Source organism: Prunus mume, linkage group LG2 (genome assembly GCF_029339155.1).
Source record: "Prunus mume cultivar Tortuosa linkage group LG2, ASM2933915v1, whole genome shotgun sequence".
Taxonomy (NCBI): Eukaryota; Viridiplantae; Streptophyta; class Magnoliopsida; order Rosales; family Rosaceae; genus Prunus; species Prunus mume.
Window position 1 is genome coordinate 5757624 of NC_142699.1, and position 25421 is coordinate 5783044.

Below are 25421 nucleotides of genomic sequence, written 5' to 3' on the forward strand. Positions count from 1 at the left end.
AAGTGGCCGGAATCGCGATCCTAAAACCGGTTGAATTTCAATTCGTAGATCGAGTTGCCTACACTACAAATTGATCAATTCCTACCCAACAGGCAGCTAGAGCTCGGAAAATAGGCGTAGAAAGCACACCTTGATTGCAAGATTTGACAGAATCGCGGAACGAGCTCCGAAAATCTGGGAAAAACCGCCATATTTTGAGTTTCCGAGGATGAAGGAGGAGGAGCTTATGTCCTTTGGGACGATCCGGACCCATTTGGTGGTTTGACGAGAGAACAACCCAAAACATGCCAGTCTTGCCACCCCAGAGAGAGAGAGAGAGAGAGAGAGAGAGAGAGAGAGAGAGAGAGAAACTAAGGGCATTTTCGACCTTTATCAAAAATTCATTTTCCACATAATTACGATTGTGCCACTGAGTTTCATTCGATCGTAACTCTCTCGTTACAACTCCGATTCGAGCCCACTACGTGTCTACGGACTCATCTCACCGTGCTCTACGCAACGGTATAGCCAGAATTCCCAAATTCCTTCCTGATTAGAAATGACCAAATTACCCCTATCCCAAGGGTAAATTCATAATTTCACTTCAATAAATTAAAATAGGCAATAAATTTGGAGTCGGGGTGTTACATATATGCCAAACCACAATGCCAAAATATTTTTAAAAATCTATTCTCCTTCCTCTTCCTCAGAAGCACCTTTAAAAAATCTTTTTTTTTTTTTTAATGAGTGAAAAATTTGGACAATTTTTTATTGTGCTTTGTTAAACACCTCCTACAATTCCAACTAAGTAAGTACTGCTCTAACGATCCAGCTGTGAAAAGAAATCTATATGCATAGATGCATCAAAATTCTGTCGTAATAGGTATCTTTGCTGCAAGTAATGTCAACTCCTTTTCAGCAAGCCATGCCAACAACACAGCATGTGTAGCAGCAAGACATATCGAGCCTTAATTTGGAAAAGCATTATCTGTTTGGAAAATGGCGCAAGCATTATCTAATGTGTGTAGTAACATAATTTAGTTGCACTTGAGAGAACGAGATAGGCCAAAGGCAAACATTCCCACAAAAAAAAAAGAAAAAATTAAACTCTCAAATTGATTTATTGTGAAATTTCTCTCTCTTCAATATCTGCTTTGGAGATGTCGAAACTAACAAATTAATATCTATAAAGTATAAACTAATGCAACTATATATAAGGGTCATTTTTTTTTTAATTTAATAAATAGTATCGCCTTGCGGCTATACCCCTATTATATTAATTTTTCTCTAATATAATATACTTAAAGAGTATAGTTATAAATTTTAAAACAGTATAGCCACACGGCTATACTATTTTGAACACGTGACAAAGCGGCCGTTACGCCATGTGGTCTTTTAATTATAAATAGTATCGCCGTGTGGCTATACTCAACATGTTTTTTTAAAATAAAAAGTATAGTGAGCAGCTATAACATGGTTTTATTATTTAAAACCAGTATAGCCACACACAGTGAAATGGTCGCTAAGCGCAAGTAGTCCCATTTAAAAAAAAATAGTATAGCCGTATTTTTATAATGAAAATATTATCGCCCTGCGGCTATACTCTTTACATAAAGCAACCCAGTTTGCTGTGGGACTCTCCATTGGCGAGCTCCATGTCCTTGAGCCTCTGGAAGATGAAGATAAATGGGGTATGTTTGCCGTTGGTTTGACTTGACACCAAGTTGGAGAGCTGCGAGCCTGTGGAATCTGAGGGCATCGTCCTTGACATGTGATCTCTAGATAATATATGCCTCAACATTATAATAACTCATCTCTAGATAATGTATGCAGTGTAGTTTAGGCATTTGCGGTAACAACTTTTATAAATCTAAAATCTAAAATCAAAATCCTCAACAAAATAAATTCAGAAGTTTCTTTGAAAATTTGCAGCCATTATTTCTTTTAAGTTTCAACTATTTTTTCTTGTGCACTTGGTCTCTCTCTATGATGATCTTGACCACATTTCAACAGTCATTTTTGAACCAAAACTCACCAATCTCTCTTTCATAATTTCATTCTGGCCAAGCCAAAAATTATAGAAGACAGAAGAAAAGAGTGGAGACGATTGATCAGGATCACTAGTTATAAGTTTAGGCTCGAGTGGGATTGAATCTCTAAGAGAAATTAAAGATAACCCAATACATGATCTGATCTGTAACTAATAAAAAATCAGAGGGCATCCATTATTAATGTCAATCTACAAGCAAGGGAACCCTATGAGGGTTCATGAAATGCATATTTATGTCTTGTTGTTTTGCTGGCGGTTTTTGTGCCTTCTAATTAAGTATTTTCAGACCAAAAAAAAAAACATTACCGTCAATTTGATGAGAATTAAATTGCTGGATGTCTCAAAGGAGAATACATCTTTCAAGCATCTACCTTTGTTGTCGCAAATGCATAACTTACGCTGCTGTCCCTCCCTCACGGTTTTGCACCGACTTGACTGCTCATATCGGAGAAAATTGGTCTTTATGCTCGTTGAACAGTTCTTCAGCATCTGAATGCATTGAAATATGATTGAAAGGGATGAAATAATGATCAAAACCAATATTCTAGATGCAGTTAACTGAAGAACTGGTGTCGAAGTTATGAGCAATGAAAAAAAATAATAATTTTGCAGTCTAGGTCAACTAAGTTTAATTCTTCAAAAAATTTCTTCTCCCTCTCATTTTTCCTGTCAACCTGATTTGATGTCTTCAATATGTCAATATGAAATAGAAAAAACAAGGATAGGTTCCTTTCATTATATTTTCTGCTCCTTTTGATAACTGCATCCCCCGCATGTTTGTTAGCAAATGCCTGAAATTTGTCTCCACAATCCAGACACAGTAGTGTAATGCTTTTCAGGCCTTTACCCTGTTTCATCCTAGGGTGTCATATTCTCACATGATCAGTTATAATACATAGAAATTTCTTTGCCAAATTTAAGGAAAAATATTTGAACTTCTTCCCTTTCAGACACTTGAGGCAATACTTAAGGAACTTACTTGTCGCCCACAAATAAATGGTGTTATCAAACTCCGACAGATACTGTTTGAATGCATCTGGATTTCCAGTTTCTATTAAATCCATTCCCATCCTGTCCAAAGCCTCAACTCGACTACTTGTTCAGAGCTATCGACAATTTGAGAAATTTCAAACGCATGAATACACAGTAAAAAAAATAGTGAATTGTTGGAAAGAGCTAACCGTTATGTTGTTGATAAACGTGAGTCGCTAAAACTCCAGCTAGATGTATTTGCAGAGGTGGCAGACCCGCCAGGAAAAAAGAAATTCAAAAAAAAAAAACGCCATTCAAGTTTTCCAAAAATGGGCCTCCTAGGCGGGGCTAGGCGGGTCCTTTTTATTTTATTTTATAAATCGTATAGCCGACCGGCTATACTAGTGAAATAATATATTTAAGTATGGCCGTGCGGCTATACTCGTGAAATAATATATTTAAGTATTGCCGCAATGCTATACGCCTTAAATAATATATCTAAACAATACGATTTTGGACATGTGATGAAGCGGGCGCTAGCTCTTAATTCATTGATATAGAGAACTGGAAAATAATCAATTAAAAATTGATACGTAAGTACTTACAAATGCAGTTGCCTTCCCCTTGCTGTTTCGATAGCCTCTGGATCTACAAAATGTAATCAAACCAGTGAACACTACCCAAAGTTTAGTCCAAAGCAAGCTTAATCATTTTCACAAGGAAACTCACACTAAATAGCAAACAAGACTGCAAAATAGAGTTATAAATTGACAAACTGGAAAGTTAGGACCTAAGAAGCTGCCACCGATACCAACAGCAATGACATCCTTCAGGGCTTTTCCTGTGGCACCAACCTACCAGAATTGCCAATTACTTCACAATTCAGGCAATATTGTCCCAAAATGGATGCTAAAAAAAATTGTTGTGATTACGCAAAATCCACTTCGAAAACTCTCAGAAATGGATCTTGCATCCCTTGGACCACATTTTTCCCATCACTCTGTATAACTCCATCCCTTGTGAGCATGAAGAGCTACATGAAGCACTGATCTATTTTCTGTGCTGTTTATCTGAAGGCACCACCCAGAAAAAGAAAAACAGAATGCAAAAGAATCACATGATAATGCTTCAGAAATAAGCAGTGGTCTCATCTTTACCATAAATCCTATAAAGCTATCAAATATAAGTTATTGTGACTTCAGGGCTTTTCCTGTGGCACCAACAGATACAATCTCCACTCAGACAAGGTAGTTTGTTTGTTCTTGTAAAAAAACAAACAAATCATGCTCGATGTTGTGATGAAGCAAACCTGAAAAATTTGGCATTGCCTTCATTTATATATTTTGCAGGTTACAAGGAAGCTTGAAGGTCACGCTAAAAGAGTCACTAGCCTTGCCTTCTCGAACATTCTGAATGTACTAGTTTCTTCTGGTGCTGATGCATATTGGAAACTACAATTACTTTCAGACATGGCTTCTACTCTAATGTGACTTCTGTCATTTAACGACGTCATTTTGGCCCTGCAGATATTTGTGTGGGGTGCGGCTGGGTGGGAAAAACAGAGAAGCAAATTGAAAGGGATGAAATAATGATCAAAACCAATATTCTAGATGCAGTTAACTGAAGAGCTGGAGTCAAACTTATGAGCAATGAAAAAGAACCATTTTGCAGTCTAGGTAAACTAAGTTTAATTCTTCAAAAAAAGACCCTCACATTTTCCCTCTCAACCTGATTTGATGTCTCCAATATGTCAATATGAAATAGAAATAACAATCACTATGCGACGAAGATCTATTTCCAGATCAGAAAGCAAAATTTCCTTGAGGCCATTAACAAGTGAGAACATTTTTTTGAAGCTTCTTATACTCTATACATAAACAATCTTGAAAAAAATACCATGTTCTGCATGTTTTTGGTTCATTCTTGATCTCAAAAGTTTTTGCCGAAGGTAATGAGGAGTTATTCAAAGAAATGCATCAAATGTGTATGGTCCAACAGGGATCATAAGGCACTCTCTATGTGTGGAGATATAATGTCTATGATGAAGGAAAATGCTAGATCATTATTCATTATCATATAAATAAGGTACAACAAGCACCATATATGTATCTCTTCAATATGATTGATATATTTGCCAATGATCCTGGTACAACAACTTGTATAAGAATTGAAGATATTTTATTACATAACATTCTATAGTACAATTAGCTACTATATTTTCACATCAGAAAAATATTAAAATAAAAATTCAAAAAATCACTGCTCTTATCATCGACCTCGAGGGTCTTGCCATCTGTTGGTACTAAGCAATGGATCCCATCCTTTATCTACAATTAAGAATCATACAAGACATCAACTATACATGCAAAACCATATAGAAGGGATGAAATTTTTGACTTCAGCTCAACACATGACCTCTATCAAATACAAGGGCATTATCAATTCTAACAAAAACAAGGACATTCTTCATGCTGTTCTCTGAGTTGTAAGTGACATGTTGCAGGACATTCATTGGAGAAGTGCTGCAGAGAAGGATTCGATCAACTGATATGTCGTATGGCACATTCGAATCATGATCCACTGGGGAAACAACAGGCGACTGCTGGAAATGATTACTGTTTAGATGATCATTTCCTTCATTCTCATTGCCTGGAAAGGGCTGTGGTTGTATTTCAGTGCTCATGTCATTTATAATAACACAATAATCCCAGCCTAAGCCTCTCAGTCAGATTTTGCATAATGATGGCATATCTACAGAGAATTTATTCAATAATGGATATTTCTTTAAAGAACAATCTATCGAATCTCATAATATGCAGAGATAATAATCTTCCAAAAGCCACAAGAGACCTCAATTTCTGAAATTCTTGTTACAATAATTCCTCAAAAGCTCCTTCACCCAGCCAAGTTTCGACCCCGCATTCATAACATTGTAGCAAATTCACAATCAGACCATTCAAACCAACAGGAAGAGAAACTAAAAAGAAAATCATTCCAATTATGGTAGCAAAACTCACAAGACAGAAAATAATCCCCAAGTTACTGATCCTCTACAAATGAATGGTGTTATCAAACTCCGACAGATACTGTTTGAATGCATCTGGATTTCCAGTTTCTATTAAATCCATTCCCATCCTGTCCAAAGCCTCAATAGATTTGTGTCTCAATAGATTTGTGTACAGAAAAGAGAGAGTGAATTGTTAGGAAGAGCTAACCTTTACGTTGTTGATAAACGTGAGTGGCTGAAACCCCAGCTTGATGTATCTGCAGACACGCCAGACCCACCAGGAAACAAGAAATCTAAATAAAAAAACCGCCATTCAAGTTTTCCAAAAATCGGCAGCCTAGGTGGGCTAGGCGGGTCCTTTTTTAAAATTTTTTTTTTTTTTAAAAAAAAGTATAGCCGGGCTATACTCGGTGTTGTTTTAAAATAAAAATTGTATAGCCGCACGGCTATACTTGGATTTTTTTGACACGTGGTGAAGCAGCGCTAGGAGCCAGCAGTGGTCTTTTTTTAATTATAGATAGTATAGCCGTGCGGCTATACTCGCATTTTTTATTATAAAAAATGTATAGCCGAAAGGGCTATACTACAGTTTTTTATTTGAGGAAATAGCCGGACGGCTGTACCTCCCACGGCTCAATTGAAGTTTTTCTTTCACCATAAGCAAAGTATAGTTGTCATGCATTTACCTGACAGGACCAAATTGTGATATTCCGTTTCCTACCAATATCAATTTAACATGTGTGTAGAAGTTATTGATTTTTTATTATGTATTTTTGATAAATTATGTTTACATATATATATATATATATATTAAATCGTAATTTACAGAAATGAAGGGTATTTTCTTCCCGAAAATCACGCAAGCGATATCATTTTATAAATTAGGGGCCCCATCGTCCTGACCAGATTTTTAGTAACCTGAGAAGTTCAGTGGATGGTCATTGTCTGGGTGGTTGCTTGTGTCATTGACTCTTAGGCAAAGGTGATATATACAGAGCAGAGCAGAGAGGCCATTCACTCGCATAGTCGCATTCATACCTTACAAGCTATATATTTCTTTCTCTGCTTAATTTCTTTTCTTTCTTTTCTTTTCTTTTCTTTTTTGGTAAGTAGGGATGGCAACGGGCCGGTTAGGGCCGGGTATGGCAATACCATTCCGTTCCCGCCACCATCCTCGTCCCCATCCCCGCCTCAATCCCTGGTTTAGGCTTTTCGGGGAATCCCCGTCCCCGTCGCGGAAGTGCCTCCCATACCCACCCCAGTCCCCGATTTTTAATAAGACATTCCTTGTTAAAATAATTTTCTAAAGCACAATCACATCATTGTGAAATTTTAAAAACAATCACCACAAGATATTTCTTGTTAAAAGAATAACTCAACAATGCAAAGAAGGAGGACACAAAACTTGAAATAATTTCTATCCAAATCTTTAGAAACTTTTTTAGTAAGCACAATAAATCCATTTAATCTCTAGGGTAACTTTGTTTATTATATTATATTAATATATATTGATTATAAATAAATATGTTACTTATTGGGCCGGGTTCGATGATGGGGATAACAATACCATCCCCGGTCGGGGATTTTGTAAATTTGGAGATCCTTACCCGCTGATTTCCCCAAAGGCCGGGGACTCGATAGGGACCCGACCCGACGGTTATTATTGTCATCCCTACTGGTAAGTTCTTATCCTTCTTTTCTTTTATTTTCTGGTAAGTTCTTATCCTTCTTTCCTGATTGAGTGAGGCACCTTCAATTGCGTTTTACTATTTTAGGGGAAACTTATGTTTAAAAAAAAAAAAAAATAATAATAATAATAATAATAATAATAATAATAATTAATGTTTATGAAGAGCCACTAGATATGCTTTGGGAATTAAGATTTATTTGGTGAACATCATGGAGTTCACGGCCTTATATAATTGTTATTTGTTTAGAGAAAGGAGAGGGCAATAATCAGAACTCTTACTATGTGCTTTATCTCTAAAAAGCCCCGTCGTTTAATTTATAATTTTAGAGTAAGGTCTTGATGGAGACACCCCAATCCCATGTAGACCCATTGATTTTTGACACACAACTTCAAGTTGAGCCTTTTATTATTACAAACTCTAATGTCAGGTTAATGCTCCTATAGCCCACCCTGGTTAAGCTGTTAACTTATCGGCTAGAGCACTCACACTACTGTTTATCAATTTATCATAGTACTTTATGATCCAATAAGATTTGCTTCATTTGTGTATAAAAACAACAATGTAACACGTAAGGGGCTTGTAGCTCAAGTGATTTAAGAGTATTTATCTTTGTAACCGAGATTCTAGGTTTGTTTCCCCTTCTCTCAATATGAATTGTAAGTAACAATGTAACGCAAAAATGTAATTTAATTGCACCTAGCTAGGAATTCATGTACAATCTCATACATTATAATAACACTAGAGTCATCAAAAACTGTCCCAAATTTAAGTCGCCAAATAGATATATGGCATGCCAATATCTTACCTACTAGAAACAATAAAGTTTAAAGTGACACCATATATGAATAAATGAAACACTACCATCATTTGGGATATGAAATTTTGGGATTTGTTTTGACATCCCTAGTATTACTCTTTTTCATCAATGGTATCCTTAAGGTCACCTTGAACAAATCGACGCCAGTACCAATGCTTCACCCACACCGTATGCACTTGATCCAATGGGATTCCTTTCGTCTCTGGCAAGAAAAGCACGACGAAGACGGTCATTGCCAGAATCCAACCGCCGTAGAACAAGAATGTGGCATATTTTAAATGGCATAGCATGGACAAAAAGGTTTGGGATAGCACAAATGTAACACCAAAGTTGACAGCAAGCCCCATGCTTTGGCCTGTGGGTCGAATTTTCATGGGGAAAATCTCACTTGGTATAAGCCAACTCAAAGGACCCCATGACCAACCAAAACCAGCAGCATATAAACACATCAAGACCAGAACTAGTATGGCATAGCCCTTTGAGATGTGCCCGTTGCCATCGGTACCTGTTGTAGCTGCTAGAACAATAGCCACCGCAACCTGCACAAAAACGTATGCCAATTTATATGTAATGCATCTCGCTTCATGATTGTATTTCACCTGCACACAGTGGCTTTCATTCTAGGTCCTTTGACCATAAACCCAATCAGTTTAATTGTAAGGGTTTCATACTCAAATCAAATGTATTATCTTTTTCAAGGTAAAATTATACATACCTGACAGATGACCATTTGGATGCCACCCTCCATGAACAAAAACCTCCCGCCATGACGATCAACCATGTACGTCGACACAAGGATCGAGCCAAGATTAACCAACCCAAGAATAATAGACGCAATGAGAGCAGAGTCGTTGCCAAACCCTACAGACTGAAACAACACAGGCGCATAGAAAGCAATGATATTAATGCCAGTGACCTGCTGAAAAAAGGGCACGGCAATGGCCCCGATCACAAGCTGAGGCCTGTACTGCCTCTGAAATATGGTCACAAATGGCTCCTCGTTGAAAGCTTTGGCGATCTTGCTGGCCTTAACGAGCTGGGCAAGTTCTGCTTCGATATCCTCCTTGCCTCGGATTTTGATGAGAGACTTTCTGGCTTGGTCTAGTCTGTTGCGTTGTACTAAGCTTGTGCGTGAGTCTGAGATGAAGAGGGCGCCGGTGGTCATGATGGTGGCTGGGACTATGGCTAGGCCGAGGGAGAGGCGCCAGCCCCAGCTGTGCTTCGAGGTGGCGTAGTTTATGCAGTTGGAGGCCACCACCCTGATTCCGATGCAGAACTGAAGCCTGTGCTGAATGCGCCGCGCCACTTGGGTGGTGCGATCTCTGAGAGGTAGATTGGTGCAGACTGTTTGGACATTGTTAGAAGGGGATGTTAGTAAATGTGGATTCATACCGAGCAATGCAATTGGTTTTCTTATTTTTTATTTTTTGACAAGACAATTCTAAACTATCATAATGTACGAGTTGTAGTTGAATTTTTGTGTAGGAGAGGAAGGGGTAGAGAGTCTAGAGACACAATGCGTTGGTAAACTGACTTAACCCACATTTGCATGCAATATTACTCCAATGTGTATTATAACTATGAGATTAATTAAATACCTAAATGCATAAAATTTCGTACATTGTTAATGCAATTTTTTATTTGTATTTCTTATCAACAGTGGGGGAGAAATAAAATTAGGCCAACACCAATTGATGCACTAGGTATTTTAGTACCTTGTCATATGTAATCGAGTCTCTAGTGAGGCAGCCAAACCCGCTATGTACAGAGAGGATGTGAAGGACGTCAAAACCTGACTATCGTACACACAATATATGTTTTTGGGGGGCCTTCCTGCTTCCTTTCTCAGCACTGATGGAAAAAATTTATTCAGAAATGATGGCATTGTTGTCACTCCTCCTGAAAAATTTGTGCATTTGCATGGTTAATTTCATGCATTTGATCAGCAAACTATTCACTTTAATATGATAAGTATAGTGCTAGGTAGGTTTAATATAATCAACGTGTCTTTCAGTACATTATGTCTGATATCAACACGTATTAAAAATATAAATTCTTCCGACTGAAAGATGTAGGCGAAATTGAGCTGGTTAGCTCAGCCGCATCTTAATTCTCTTATCAAATAGTTTGATATGTTGTAAAAATTAACGAGTAAGATAGATTTTTATTCCAAATGCGTGGTTCTTAAACAAAGGTTCACGTTCAAACACTGGCGGAACCACATAAAAAATAAACCTATATAGCCAAGTATTTTAACTTAAAAAATAAATAAAAAATACACAATTTCATACTTTACCAATACCAATAGGCATAGTCAGAGGTCTTCCGTGTTTGTATTTGGTATCAAAGATTGTTGCAACACCAATACGCATAGTAAGGGTAAAGTCTTAGCTCTAATTCTCCAATTTTAATATTTTTTTTATTAATTTGTCTCCGAAAAAGAGAAGCATTTTTCTAAATGAAATTCACTCTTCCATGAATAATATGACTATAATTTCATTTGTTTTTTTTCTTGTGTTTGCAACTAGCGTGATTTATATAATAGTCTACTTTTATTTCTAGAAACTGCTTTTTTTTTTTTTTAAATATTTATAAATATAATTAGATTTTAAGCTAATAACTTTAACAAACCCACCTTCTGCCTTCTAGTTCAAATTTATATAATTGCAACATATAAAAGTAGGTACGTAACCATAATATGAAAATAAAAGTCAAGATGATGCTACTCATATAATAATGAGAGGGAGAGAGAACTGTATAATTCTTTGTTTAATAATATGAATCACTTAACCAAATGATAATGAGGGGAAGAAAGCACTAGAAAGGCTTTTAAAAAGCGGCCAACCAAGAAACAACCTTAAAAATCATCGCACCTGTAAATGCAAAACCCAAATTGGTTTCGATTATTAAAATTGATTAGATCTCTACGTTATCTTCTGAATAATAAAAAAATAAAAATAAAAATAAAAATCATGGGACACCCAACCTAACCTAACCTAACAGTCGACAGCATTCAGTCGTGAATTATGAGAGCTACATGTCCTTTGTAGGTAAGATTTGTTCTCTTCGTAGGATATAGGCAATGGATATTATTACTTTCAATTTAGCTTTTGACATTTAATACATACATTGTCATTGTCACGGTATAAAAGTTAGAAAGACTTATTTTACGTCGAGTGATTTATGCGCGCGTGTGAGAAATTTCTGATCGTATCAACGTAGAATCTGCATTTCATTAATGGGTCGAAATAATTTACCAAAAAATAACTATCAACTAATATTGTTTAAGTTGAACGGTGACTACCCATAATTCTAATATTTGCAGGCTACAACTACTGAACTTAATTTCACTCATGAATTGCAAATTTGGAACCCCCTCATGCTTCTTCTAGTAGTTCTTTTTAACTTTTAGTTTTTGGATAGTTTTGTCAAGCGAAAAACTTCATAAACAGGGGGAAAAAAAAAACATAAACTGACGAGGAAGGAAAAACTGAGGCCCGTCAACGGCGAAACCTCCCACGACCATTTCCTCAAATATATATCTTGCACACTTTCCTTCCCTTTCTCTCTTTTCTATCCAACCCACGAATGCACTCAAAGTCACAGCTTAAAGAATGCACAGAAAACAGAGAGTGAATTGTTGGGAAGAGCTAACCTTCCTGCCAGACCCGCCAGGAAAAAAGAAATCTAAAAAAAAAACGCCATACAAGTTTTCCAAAAATCAGCTGCCTAGGCGGGCCGGCTATACACAGGGTTTTTTTTTAAAAAAAAAAAATAGTATAGCCGGACTGTGGTCTTTTTTTATTTATAAATGGTATAGCCGTGCAGCTATACTCGGATTTTTTATTATAAAATGTATCGCCGAACGGCTATACCACAGTTTTTTATTATAAAATCGTATAGCCGCTCTCAAAATAGTATAGCCGCTTCGGCTATACCTGGATTTTTTGACACTTGGCAGGCGGTGGTATTTTTATAATTATAAATAGTATCGCCGGGCGGCTATACTCAATGTTGTTTTAAAATAAAAATAGTATTGTCGTCCTGCTGTACCCTGATTTTTTGACAAGTGGCGAAGCAGGCCCTAGAAGCCAGGCGGTGGTCTTTTTTTAATTATAAATGGTATAGCCGATCGGCTATACTCGGATTTTTATTACAAAAAAGTATAGCCGGACGGCTGTACTACAGTTTTTTTTTTATTATAAAAAGAGTATAGCCGCCTGGGTATACCCTTTACATAAAAATAGAAAGAGCTCGGAACCTGAGAGCTGTAATGGTGCGGTGGGTTCCGTAAAGAGCACCATAACAACGATAAATGGAAAACTCAAGACTCTGATGAGCCAGAGAAGAAGAGGCCTCATTTAAACTCACTTTCACCCACCATGGCTCGTAGCTCCACCACTTGTCCACTCAATAACCATAGCGTAATCCCTCTCTCTCTCTCTCTCTCTATTTACAGTCTGCTTGGTTACTGACGGAAAAATGCTTTTGGTCAAATTTCTTGGTTTAAGAAAAAAAGGTGTTTTTTTTAATTAAAAAAAAATTACTGTGATTGATGGGTAATTGGAGTTTGGGCAATTTCTGTTTGGTTGTTGAGGAAGTGTAAGAAAAGGGATATAAGTTACAGAAATGGAATTTTTGGAGTATAGGTTAAAGGGTTTCTGTTTATTAATTGTGTAATTGGGGCCTTAAAGCATCGTTAATCTCTAAGTTGATGAAGTCACTTCTGAAGTTAGTATGCTTTTTCATTAAAAAAAAAAGCATGCATTTAGATGAGTGCACATTGATAGTTCAATGCATTTCAAGTACACTTCAATTTTGATTTGAGATAGGAAGTAGATTGAAATGTATTGGTATTTTGTGTACGTACTATACGTGCCCAGGTCGATGCAGCAGTTCTCCAGTACCAGAACCAGAGAATTCTTCAGCAAATAGACAAACAGAAGCATGATTTGCAAGATCTTGAAGCCAAAATTAAGGAACTAAAGGATAAGCAAGGTTTACCCCTGTTTGGTGATGTTGCCACCTTTTGATTGCGCATTGAATATGTAAATTTTCTGTTATGGGTGACAGGTGAGCTGGATGACAGCATGACTGAACTAGAGGAGAGTAGGAGAAAACTAGTGAATCTGAAAATGCAAAAGGATGTCGCATCTGGGATGCATAACCTTACTTATGGTGCAGTGAATGGAACCCTATCACCTGAAAAATCAACAGAAGGGACAATGAGCTTGCGGGAACTTAAGAAATTCAATAGAGGAAACAAAGGTATGGATAATGCCAAAACTCCATTGTACCAGCTCTCTTTCTCACTCTTTCGCTAAAACCCCAGCTTGATGTATTTGCAGAGATGCCAGACCCGCCAGGAAGAAGGAAATCTGAAAGAAAAAACTACGCCGTTCAAGTTTTCCAAAAATGGGCCGCCTAGGCGGGCTAGACCCGACCGGCTATACGACTTAAATAATATATTCAAAACGCATAGCCGGGCGGCTATACTCCTTAAATAATATATTTAAACAGTATAGCCGTTCGGCCATACCCTTATTTATTTATTTATTTTTAAATTTAAATTTTTTATTGTGCCAGATTCATTCTTTCATATGGAATGGATGTGCCTGACTGCCAATCAGTGTCGTTGGCCAATCACAACTAGTGTAAATTTTGATCAACACCCGTTTCTCACCTAAGCTTTAGGTTCACTATCTGGTTTTGGAACGAGGCCAAAAACTTGAGAATTAAAACTTAAAATCTAAGCTCACTATCCTAACATATCAACTTTGTCAAGAATGGTATGCACTTAAAATCTAAGATCCATACCCCAAACTCTATCAAGGATGGAGTGCAACTTTTATTTCGCTTTGCCACCTCTCACCGAGAGCCACTTTTTTGTATGAATATATTGACAAGATTATTACACAATTATGATGGGTAGAGATTGAGTCCAGATGATCTTGATCACATTTCAACCTTGTCACTTGAGCCAAAACTCACCAATCTCGCTTTGACAAAGAAGAAAAGGGTCGGGACGATTGATCGGGATCACTAGTTATAAGTTTGGGATCGTGTGGGATTGAATATCTAACAAAAATTAAAGATAAACAATACATGATCTGATCTGCAACTAAATATAAGAAATCGGAGGGTATCCATTATTAGTAGCAATCTACAAGCAGGAGGAACCCTATGAGGGTTCACGAAATGCATATTTATTTGACTTAAACATCAAATAGCATCACCATCAACTCAATATGAAATAGAAATAACAAGGATATCTTTAGGACCTTCGTCCTGATGAACTCAATAAATAGCATCACCATCAAAATCGAAAAGAAAAAAGCACATAAATTCAGAATCACCAACGGATAATGAAAAATTGTTAATTAAATTTAGTGATAATCTGAATGTTTAATAAACTAAAGGCAAGAGAACAAAGGAAATTGCCATACTATGAGATTCGTGCTGACTGCTACCATTCCATATGCTTTGCAACTGCATCAGGCCAGAAATTGTTACACTCAATCATGAGAAAGAGGACTAAATTTTATCTGACAAAATCAATGATTAACTACAAAGACATAATAAACCTTCACTCCGTCATACCATCTTGAGGACTAAATTATTCAATTATAAAATTACTAAAGTATTCCAAATAAGATTCATTCCGCCCACTCCCAAGCTCATTCACGTTTGTTTAAATTAACCCAAAGATTATTAAGCAAATCCTGAACTGAAGCAACATGTTCACATACTTGAAGAAGTGCTAGCAGTGCACTGACCCGAGAGAAGATGAAATCCATTCCCTAAGGGTTCCAACATTCAACATAGTTTCAGCTGTTGTAAAGGTCTTTAAAACTACCACAACTGCAAATATCAAAAGAGTTATATATGCCACAAATATTTTTCAGAAACGGAATACTGCCACTCTTTATGGGCCATCCTCTGCAGCAAACATTCGGTTACTCTTTTCTTTGAGGGATGCAGCCTGCATTGTGGCATAGACAACATTAATTAGAAAACACTATATTCACCCAATCCCTTCCCCCCACAAGACACTAGTTACGAATGGGCCAACCCCACCTCTGCCAATTTCTAAGGTTTCAGGCGTGGTACGTTGCCGTGAGTAGTCCAACAGTATCCCGTCAAACTCACAATTAAGTGTTATGTTTGTTACAGGTGAACCTGGAGATGCTACTAAGATTGAATCCCATACTCAAACTCATACGGATCCGACTATGGAGATCTAAACGGGAGTCGCTAAGACTCCAGCTTGATGTATTTGCAGAGATGCCAGACCAGCCAGGAAAAATGAAATCTGAAAAAAAACACGCCATTCAAGTTTTCCAAGAATCGGCCGCCTAGGCGGGCCTAGGCGTTTTTATTTTATTTTATAAATAGTATCGCCTCACGGCTATACTCTTGAAATAATTTATTTACGTATGGCCGCGCGGCTATACTTCTTAAATAATATATTTAGACAATAAGATTTTGGACACGTGGCGAAGCGGGCTCTAGGCGCCAAGTGATCCTTTTTACCATAAATAGTATAGCCGTGTGGGTATAGGAGGATATTTTTATAATAAAAAATAGTATGGCCGATCGGCTATACTCTTACTAGAGCCGTGTTTACAGTATAGCCGCGAGGCTATACTATTTGCATAAGCCACGTTAGTAGATTTTTACAGAATGCATCTAATCCTTTAACCCAACTACCAAGACTACAACCAAATATTTACACAGAGAACGCATCTAACGTAGTCCCTGAATATGGGCTATGTTTCTTCAACCACCACAAGTACAACCAAGCACACAGAATATAGATAGCTTTCAAAAATGAAAAACAAAAAAAATTTGAAAGCATAAGTAAAAGCATGCCATGTCCTAAAATCCTATGTGCCGTATCAAATACAAAATGCTTCTCTACATGTCTTTAACAGATGAATGCATCCCTCCTTCAAGAACTATGCCACTGAAATAAACTCGTGAACAGAGACAATTTCTTTGTTCCAATCAGGTAGGTCCTAAAATGAAGAAGCTAAAAGAAAGCTAATATGTTTGACAGCAGTAGTGGGAAATCACTTCAAAAGCCTCAAGACATGGATTCATTTCATACCATTAGCATCTTACCAGCTCTTAATTCATTGATATTGAGAACTGGAAAATAATCAATTAAAAATTGATACGTAAGTACTTACAAATGCAGTTGCCTCCCCCTTACTGTTTCGATAGCCTCTGGATCTACAAAATGTAATCAAACCAGTGTACACTACCCAAAGTTTAGTCCAAAGCAAGCTTAATCATTTTCACAAGGAAACTCACACTAAATAGCAAACAAGACTGCAAAATAGAGTTATAAATTGACAAACTGGAAAGTTAGGACCTAAGAAGCTGCCACCGATACCAACAGCAATGACATCCTTCAGGGCTTTTCCTGTGGTGCCAACCGATACAATCCCCACTCAGACGAGGTAGTTTGTTTGTTCTTGTAAAATAAAAAATAATAATAATAATAATCATGCTCGATGTTGTGATGAAGCAAACCCGAAAAGTTTGTCATTGCCTTGATTTATATATTTTGCAGGTTACAAGGAAGCTTGAGGGGTCAAGCCAAAAGAGTGACCAGCCTTGTCTTCTCGAACACTCTGAATGTACTAGTTTCTTCTGGTGCTGATGCATATTGGAAACTACAATTAGTTTCAGACATGGCTTTTACTCTAATGTGACTTCTGTTATTTAACGACGTCATTTTGGCCCTGCAGATTTTTGTGTGAGGTGCTGCTGGGTGGGAAAAACAGAGAAGCAAATTGAAAGGGATGAAATAATGATCAAGAACCAGTTTGCAGTCTAGGTGAACTAAGTTTTATTCTTCCAAAAATGACCCTCACATTTTTCCTCTCAACCAGATTTAATGTCTCCAATATGTCAATATGAAATAGACATAACAATCGCTATGCGACAAAGATCTATTTCCAGATCAGAAAGCAAAATTTCCTTGAGGCCATTGACAAGTGAGAACATTTTTTTGAAGCTTCTTATAATCTATACATAAACAATCTTAAAAAACACCATGTTCTGCATGTTTTTGGTTCATTCTTGACAGCAATTGTCGCTCCAAGGCATTAGATATCCTCATGAAGGATCTCAAAGTTTTTGCCGAAGGTAATGAGGAGCTGTTCAAAGAAATGCATCAAATGTGTATGGGTTCAATCCAATTGGGATCATACGGCACTCTCTATGTGTGGAGATATAATGTCTCAATCAGATTTTGCATAATAATGGCATATCTACAGAGAATTTATTCAATAATGGATATTTCTTTAAAGAACAATCTATTGAATCTCATAATACGCAGAGATAATAATTTTCCAAAAGCCACAAGAGACCTCAATTTCTGAAATTCTTGTTACAATAATTCCTCAAAAGCTCCTTCACCCAGCCAGTCATGGCCAAAACCAAAAGTTCCAGCCATCTGTATAAACAGAAACCAAAAGGCATAAAAGTAGGACAATTTGTAACAGTTGTAAGTGAAAACAATAACCGATTGCAGCTAGCCAACATGCTAATCTAATGATTCCAGAGTACAGCTCCTATGCTCTACACTCTTGAACATTCAACATAGTTTCAGCTGTTGTAAAGGTCGTCAAAACTACCACAACTGCAAATATCAAAAGAATATGAATGAACGATAAGAAACCCCACATAGAGCTTAGATTACAAGAGTCAATATTTAGTGATATAAATAAACTTAATGCTTACCGAGGGTAGTTTCTGGGTTTAACCCTGCAATATTTCTGGCAACATCAATAGGATCAACGTTTGCAAGACTGCAATGCAAACAGAGGAAAACAAATTAATAGAATACCCTTAGACCCGAATCATCCATCCTCTGATAATAAATAAAAAATTATATATGCCACAAATATTTTTCAGAAACGGAGTACTGCCACTCTTTATGGGCCATGCTCCCCACCAAACATTCGGTTAATCTTTTCTTTGAGGGATGCAGCCTGCATTGTGGCATAGACAACATTAATTAAACAAACTATATTCACCCAATCCCTTCCCCCCACCAGACACTAGTTACGAACGGGCCAACCCCACCTCTGCCAATTTCCAAGGTCTCAGGCGTGGAACGTTGCTGATTTTCAGAGATGCCTTTACGTTGTTGATAAACGAGAGTAGCAAAAACCCTAGCTTGATGTATTTGCAGCGATGTCAGACCCGCTAGGAAAAAAGAAATCTGAAAAAAAAAAGCCATCCAAGTTTTCCACAAATGGGCCACCTAGGCGGGCTAGGCGGATCCTTATTATTTTATTTTATAAATAGTATAGCCGGTCGGCTATACGCCATATTTAAAAGGTATGGCCGCGCGGCGGTACTCGTTAAATAATATATTTTAAAGGTATAGCCGATCGGTAGTACTCCTTAAATAATATATTTAAAGAGTATAGCCGCTCGGCTATACCCTTGAGGTCAATATGTCAATATGTCAATATGTCAATATGTCAATATGAAATAGAAATAACAATCGCTACTCGACGAAGATCTATTGATCAGAAAGCAAAATTTCCTTGAGGCCATTGACAAGTGAGAACATCAATTTTTTTTAAGCTTCCTATAATCCATACATGAACAATCTCTGAAAAAATACCATGTTCTGCATGTTTTTGGTTCATTCTTGATAGCAATTGTCACGCTAAGGCATTAGATATCCTCATGAAGGATCTCAAAATTTTTGCCAAAGGTAATGAGGAGCTGTTAAAAGAAATGCATCACATGTGTATGGGTTCAATCCAACAGGGATCATAAGGCACTCTCTATGTGTAAAGATGTAATGTTTATGAGGAAGAATATGATGAAAGAACTCAGGCAAATAATTTAGGCAAATCCAGTTTTCCGTGGCATACTGAAGTATCCTAGCATCAAAAGTCATAGATTACATAAACTCATTAACCAAAGGTAATGCTTCCTCTCTAGTTTTGGTCTTCCTTTCTATTTTGTGATTGCATATGTTCATACATATGCCTGTGCGCGTTTGTGTGAGAGAAAGAGTACTTGTTATTCTCATATTTAGTAAAAGATTTAGTCACTTTCAGTTTTTTGTAATGGGGAGAGACACTGACTTGTGTGTTTAACTTGACAGCTTGAATTGGCAGGATTAACAGTGTAAAGACCCTCGTCCAAATCCAGTCATTAAGGCTCTTTTCGTTGATCATGTTTGTGAACCACAGGAAAATGTTCCTTTGCCTCAACCAATTGAAAACAATTTGGAAGTAAGATATGTTATGGTGACATAAATTTTTTTTCCTAAGTATCTGTCCTCATTAACCAATGTCCTGCTCAGTGTCTACACTCACTGATTTTGGTCCAAATCCAGTTATTAAAACCCTTTTCATTGATCGTGTTTGTGAACGGCAGGACTGTTTGTCTTTGTCTCTATCGACTAGGAACAGTTTGAAAGTAAGATATGTTCTGGTAAACTGAAATTCTTTTCGTATTGGTCCTCATTAACCAATGTTTCCTGCTCATCAGCCATACTAGCTGATTTTCTTTTTCTATTTTTAAACAAGATTTTGTTTAGTCTTTCTGGTTTCTTCTAAGATTGCTCTAAACTTCTGTATTTAGCACAAGCAACATCAAATCCACTTCCAACTTCTTCTGCTGAGCCAAAAATTTATCTGTAACACAAGATGCGCTCTCCAGGAGCAGTATCTCTCATTGCTGCAGAGAGCCCAGGCATTTTTTTTTAGTTCTTCAAGTGATGTTGTTGGGTACTGGTACCCTCTAATTTATGTTTGAAATGTGTCGTCATTTTACACATTGCATAGTTGTTATTATTAACTTTTGATTAAATTTTTGTGGCTACAGCTATAGAGGTTATTGACTATCCATGCTTGTCCAAAAAAATGTTCTTTCTGATTTTGGATGCGGTAATCTGAATCAATTTTATGTACAGAATTACATAATTATAGAACTTGTGTATCTTGACCTTGGTTTTCTTTCATTTGTTTAGGTAAAATCAACTGTCACTGATCCTGGCCAAAGTCACCTGACCGCGGTTGCCATACCCAATGTTTTGCCCACTACTTTTGCCCTGACACTAAATGAGGGCTCATCTCCAATGAGCATGGATTTTCATCCCACCTGGCTGACTCTTCTTCTACGTTAAGTAATAAGAAACTATGTTCTTTTTTTTCTTCTTTTTTTCTCCCATCGTTTATAAATTTCCTGTCTTTTTAGGATGATCGTGTACGGTAACTAGTTTTGATAGTTCACTAATGAATCCTGCTAATGTGATTCTTCAGTTGGAACCTGGGGGTGTTGGAGACATAGGACTATGGGATGTTAGTTCAGGGAAAAAGTTGCTTTCAAGAAATTTTAGAGTCTGGAATCTTGATGCAGGCCCGATGGCCTTAAAGGTGCATCTGCTTCTGGATTATGTACTAGTCTTTCAACCTTACTAATATGATCCGAAATTTGAACCAATGCCAACTATTTCAGGAAGCTCTGGTCAAAGATTCATATGTATCTGTTAATCGTATCCGACAGAGTCCTGATGGTTCTGTATTTGGTGAGAATGTTCTCATACTTAAAATGGTATGGAGTTGCTGATTTTCAGTTCTTGTAGTTCACATTCACTGCCGTCGTGTTCTTCAATGAACAGGGGTTGCATATGCAAAGCGCATTGTGCAATTACATTCTTATAATGGAGGCAACAACAATTGGAAGTAAGTTATGAAAAAGAACACAAATTCTCAAGGAAACTGCAACTTTTGAGTATGTGACTATAAACCCAACCCATCATTTTTCTTACGTAGATTGATGCTCACTTAGGAAGTGTAAATGATTTTGGCATTCTTTTCCCCTCACTACCAACTTTTGGTCATAACTTGTGCTGATGACAAGACCGTCAAGGTTGGTTTCATTAATGTATGTTTAAGGTTTGGGATATATTTTGTAGCCAAAGACTGTTTACTTTTGAAGGTCATGAAGCTCCTGTCTATTCTGTCTGTCCGCATACCAAAGAAAATGTCCATGTAAGGGCCACTTTGGGTATTGATGTTGTGGTTCTGGTGATGTTTTTGTTTTGAATCATCTGATTTACTTTCTGGTTCCTGCAATATATTATCCAACACTTTTTTACATGCTTCATGCCTAAGTTGTCTTTTCAACATCAGTGGATGGCAAGATCAAAATATGGTTATATGATAGGTTTTGAAGGCAGTGCGGTACCAAACTGGCACATAGTGCTGATGTTCAAAGGTTCAACTTATATGGCCTGCGATTCCCATCTTTTATTTCCTGATTGATATCTTTGGGTGAATATAGTAATGTTAGTTTTGATTGAGGTCATGTAGGCTTTTTTTCATGTGGGATCAGCCAAGGAGGGAAACAATCAGAGCCAGGAGCGACCAACTGTAAAAACATGGATTTGTTTTTTTGTTTTTTATATTAAGAGGGATTACATGAGCCTCAACTAAACCAACATCTTCCATTGCAAAAATGCGATGAAGTGAACATTGAACTCCTCTCAAAGACTTTTTTTATACTTATTTTGTTCGAACTACAGAAATATAAGAAATCCAGGCCAGAATTTCTTCTTTATGTCTTCTTTATGAATTTCTGACTCCTCAATCTTCTGCTTTCAAATACTTCATTCCTAGTCCTAGATCGAGGACACAATACAAAGATCATAGTAACCAGTACTGTGTTGTCTACTGGACTGCTAATCCTGGGCCTAACCCTGCTATTATATGTGAGGAAGAGCCGGCAACAAATATATGGTAAGCTATTTGATTTTCTACTCTTCTGCCCCTCCATCTTCTAAGATAGGTAGGTTCAGTTCTATAGAAATTTTTTGCTGTTGCCTCTCTGGTTTCTAAGCTAAGGTTCCATGCTACATTATTTACTTCACTACGTACTTCACAGGAGAACTGAAGCCCGGCCAAAAGGAAGATCTGGAATTACCATTATTTGACTTGGCCGCTGTTGTTTGTGCAACCAAAAACTTTTCAAACAACAATAAACTTGAAGAAGGTGGTTTCGGATCAGTCTTTAAGGTAAAATCAAATACAGTTCTTCCTACAGTTAGCTTGACAGTTTCCACATGTCATTTGGGTCAGGACTAAGGTGGTGTAATTTTTATTTTTTTTATTTTTATTTTTTTCTGTTCTTCGTGGGTTGGTTTTGTGTTCCTATGCAAGAGGAGGAGGAGACAAATCTTTCAAATTTTTTTTCTATCAGCAAACAAGAGGGCATGATTAAATATCAAAATCTATAACAGAAATAAAATATCCAAAGAATGAAAAGCAGTCCAACCAAGAAGAACCATCAATGGATGAATATTGAATGCATAAAGATTTAGTAAGTTTCAAGCAAGAAGAACCAAACGAATCAATCTATTGCTTAACCAAACCAGAAATAAATAGTCAGAATTTGAGATTGGGGCCTAAAAACCGAACCTTGTTATTGGCAAGACCACCGAAACTCCATGATAGGATAGCTTCCTCATTTCCTTCCACCGAGGACAGACACCAAGTCAGCAAATTTTGTATTTAGGGTTCCCATGACTTGTGCTTGCTTCGGCTTCCAAATCTCAATCTCAAGCTCAAATTTGCAGGTAAACTTTTTCAATTTCGGGTTGCAGACTTTCAGTCAATCGCAGTGTTCAAAAAATGGGGCTAGGCGGACGGCTAGGCGGCTAGGCGGGCGCTAGGCGGCTAGGAGGGTGCTAGGCGGCTGGGCGGGCCTCCTAGGCGGGTTGGGTCATTTTCCGGTGTTGAACAAGGAGGACGAAGCAGCCGAAACTTGACTGCGTCTGCAAGCTCCGTCGTATGCGAGTGCAAGCTTCGTGTTTTTCAACTGTATTCAAATAGTATAGCCGAGCGGCTATACCCTTAAAATATTGGAACATATTAATCAACAGTATAGCCGAACGGCTATACTTTTAAAATATCCAAATGTATTTAGAAAGTAAAGCCGCGCCGGGCTAGAGTTATTTATTCAATTATTTTATTTATACGTGCAATATTAGGGAATGAGAATTTAAATTCTTTCTAATACCTCCCATTCTAATGATTTCCAGCTATTATCTCATTGGGCAAGAATAAAAAATGAATTTTATTTATAACAAATAATATAGGTTAAATCCATAAATACAACAACAACAACAAAATCCCTCAACATTTTGTGGATCAAAGGATGTTGAATTTCATAGTATAAAATTGCTTGTATAGCAATTTACTTTCTAGAAGAAAAATTGGATACAAAACAGTTTAACGAGACAACGAAGAGAAGTTTGCAGCTCTATTTTGAAAATTATTGAAGGTATCAGAGGTCATATGACATTGATATATGAACTATTCAAAATGAGAATTCAAACAACATGTGTTAGATGAGAAGTAGCATCTCATTCTTAAATATAACATGTTACTTCATTTGTCTACTAGTTGTGCCTATTGTTAAGCTGGTGCAACCAACATTCTTTCACCAAGAAACTTTTCTTGAACCTTAAAGAAATTTAGCTAGGAAAACCTTTGGTGGTCAGGGAAAGTTAAGATAGAAACAGAGGCAGAGGCAAGGCTGAAGAACAATCGTGAGCACATGTGATATTATAGAAAATGTAGCGAAGGAATTTAGAATGGCCATTTTCCAAATTAAGCACACATCTTATAATGAAATCAAGATAGGAACTTATAACAAGCCCTCATTAGAGTACAATGTCCAAAAACACAATATGAACACCACACCACTCCACACTCAACACACATAATTGCTCTTCAGTGTTGTAAATATATAAAAAAAAGAAGATGATATATCGCTTAGTACAATCAAATAGTTTTTCATTCCTCGTCGCCCAAATCATTGAACGCATCGCACAAATCATTGAGCATTTAATCTCACGTCTCCTCCACATGCACATGAAATGAGTATCCATCAACAAGAAGAACAAAATTGTCCATACCACGAAGAAATTCAAGAAATTTAGAACCCTCTCGCACATAAATTTACTAATATGAGACGCAAGCTTTGATATTTCATCGTCATTTTCATCGAAACCATAACAATCTATGATGTCCAACATCACCAAATCTTTGCATTCGCGTAGCAACGTGACAAGACCATCCCGATTAACTTTTGCACCCTTCAAATTTAAGTACTTGATATTAGGCACCAACTTCACAATTGACAATATGCCTCACGCCATGAACAGAGCCTTTGGACAAATCTAAACCATAAAAATTCTTGCAATGTTTTTGTATAATTTCAAGTATTTTGGCCAAATTTACGAATGAACCCAATGATAACACCTCCAAATTTTCCACTTGCCAATCAGCTCTAGGTTCGTGCGTTTGTTGTCCAATACATTTATTGGTAAACTCGAAGTCACAAGGCCAGGACACCTACACACATTCCACAACAACAAAAATGCTACATTTACATTTACAAGGAAAATTAAACTGGGTATACTTGAGGGTATGATCAAATGTCAAAATCTATAATAGAAATGCAATATCCGAAGAATGAAAAGCAGCCCAACCAAGAAGAACCATCAATGGATGAATATTGAATGCAGACAGATTTATCAAGTTTCAAGCAAGAAGAACCAAACCAATCAATCTATTGCTTAACAAACCAGAAATAAATGGTCAGAATTTGAGATTGGGGCCTAAAAACCGAACCTTGTTATTGGCAAGACCATAGGAACTCCATGATAGGATAGCTTCATCATTTCCTTCCACCGAAGATAGACACCAAATCAGCAAATTTTGTATTTTTTTTTCTTGTGGGCCATGCCGTCAATCCAAAGAGAGAAGATAATAAGGCAGAGTTGGCAGAGGGAGGAATTGTTGTAGTTGTCATTGGTGTGGTGAGGTGAACATGTTGTTTGGGAGAGAGCCTCGAGAG

At 37.1% G+C, this 25421-nt stretch overlaps 1 protein-coding gene and 1 long non-coding RNA gene across 2 annotated transcripts; both read right to left on the reverse strand.

Moving 5' to 3' along the window:
* Positions 1–8454: 8454 nt before the first annotated feature.
* LOC107880409 (sugar transport protein 5) lies at positions 8455–9863 on the reverse strand. Its single transcript, XM_089044586.1, has 2 exons — positions 9232–9863; positions 8455–9055 (listed from the first exon to the last, which is right to left on the reverse strand). Exons 1-2 carry the CDS (start codon positions 9679–9681, stop codon positions 8609–8611), a joined length of 897 nt encoding a protein of 298 aa, XP_088900712.1. The 5' UTR covers positions 9682–9863; the 3' UTR covers positions 8455–8608.
* An 8128-nt stretch (positions 9864–17991) lies between these two features.
* LOC148919482 (uncharacterized) lies at positions 17992–18760 on the reverse strand. The gene is made up of 3 exons (XR_016124303.1): positions 18615–18760; positions 18270–18520; positions 17992–18168 (listed from the first exon to the last, which is right to left on the reverse strand). It is a non-coding gene; the product is annotated as an uncharacterized LOC148919482 (long non-coding RNA).
* Positions 18761–25421: the final 6661 nt, after the last annotated feature.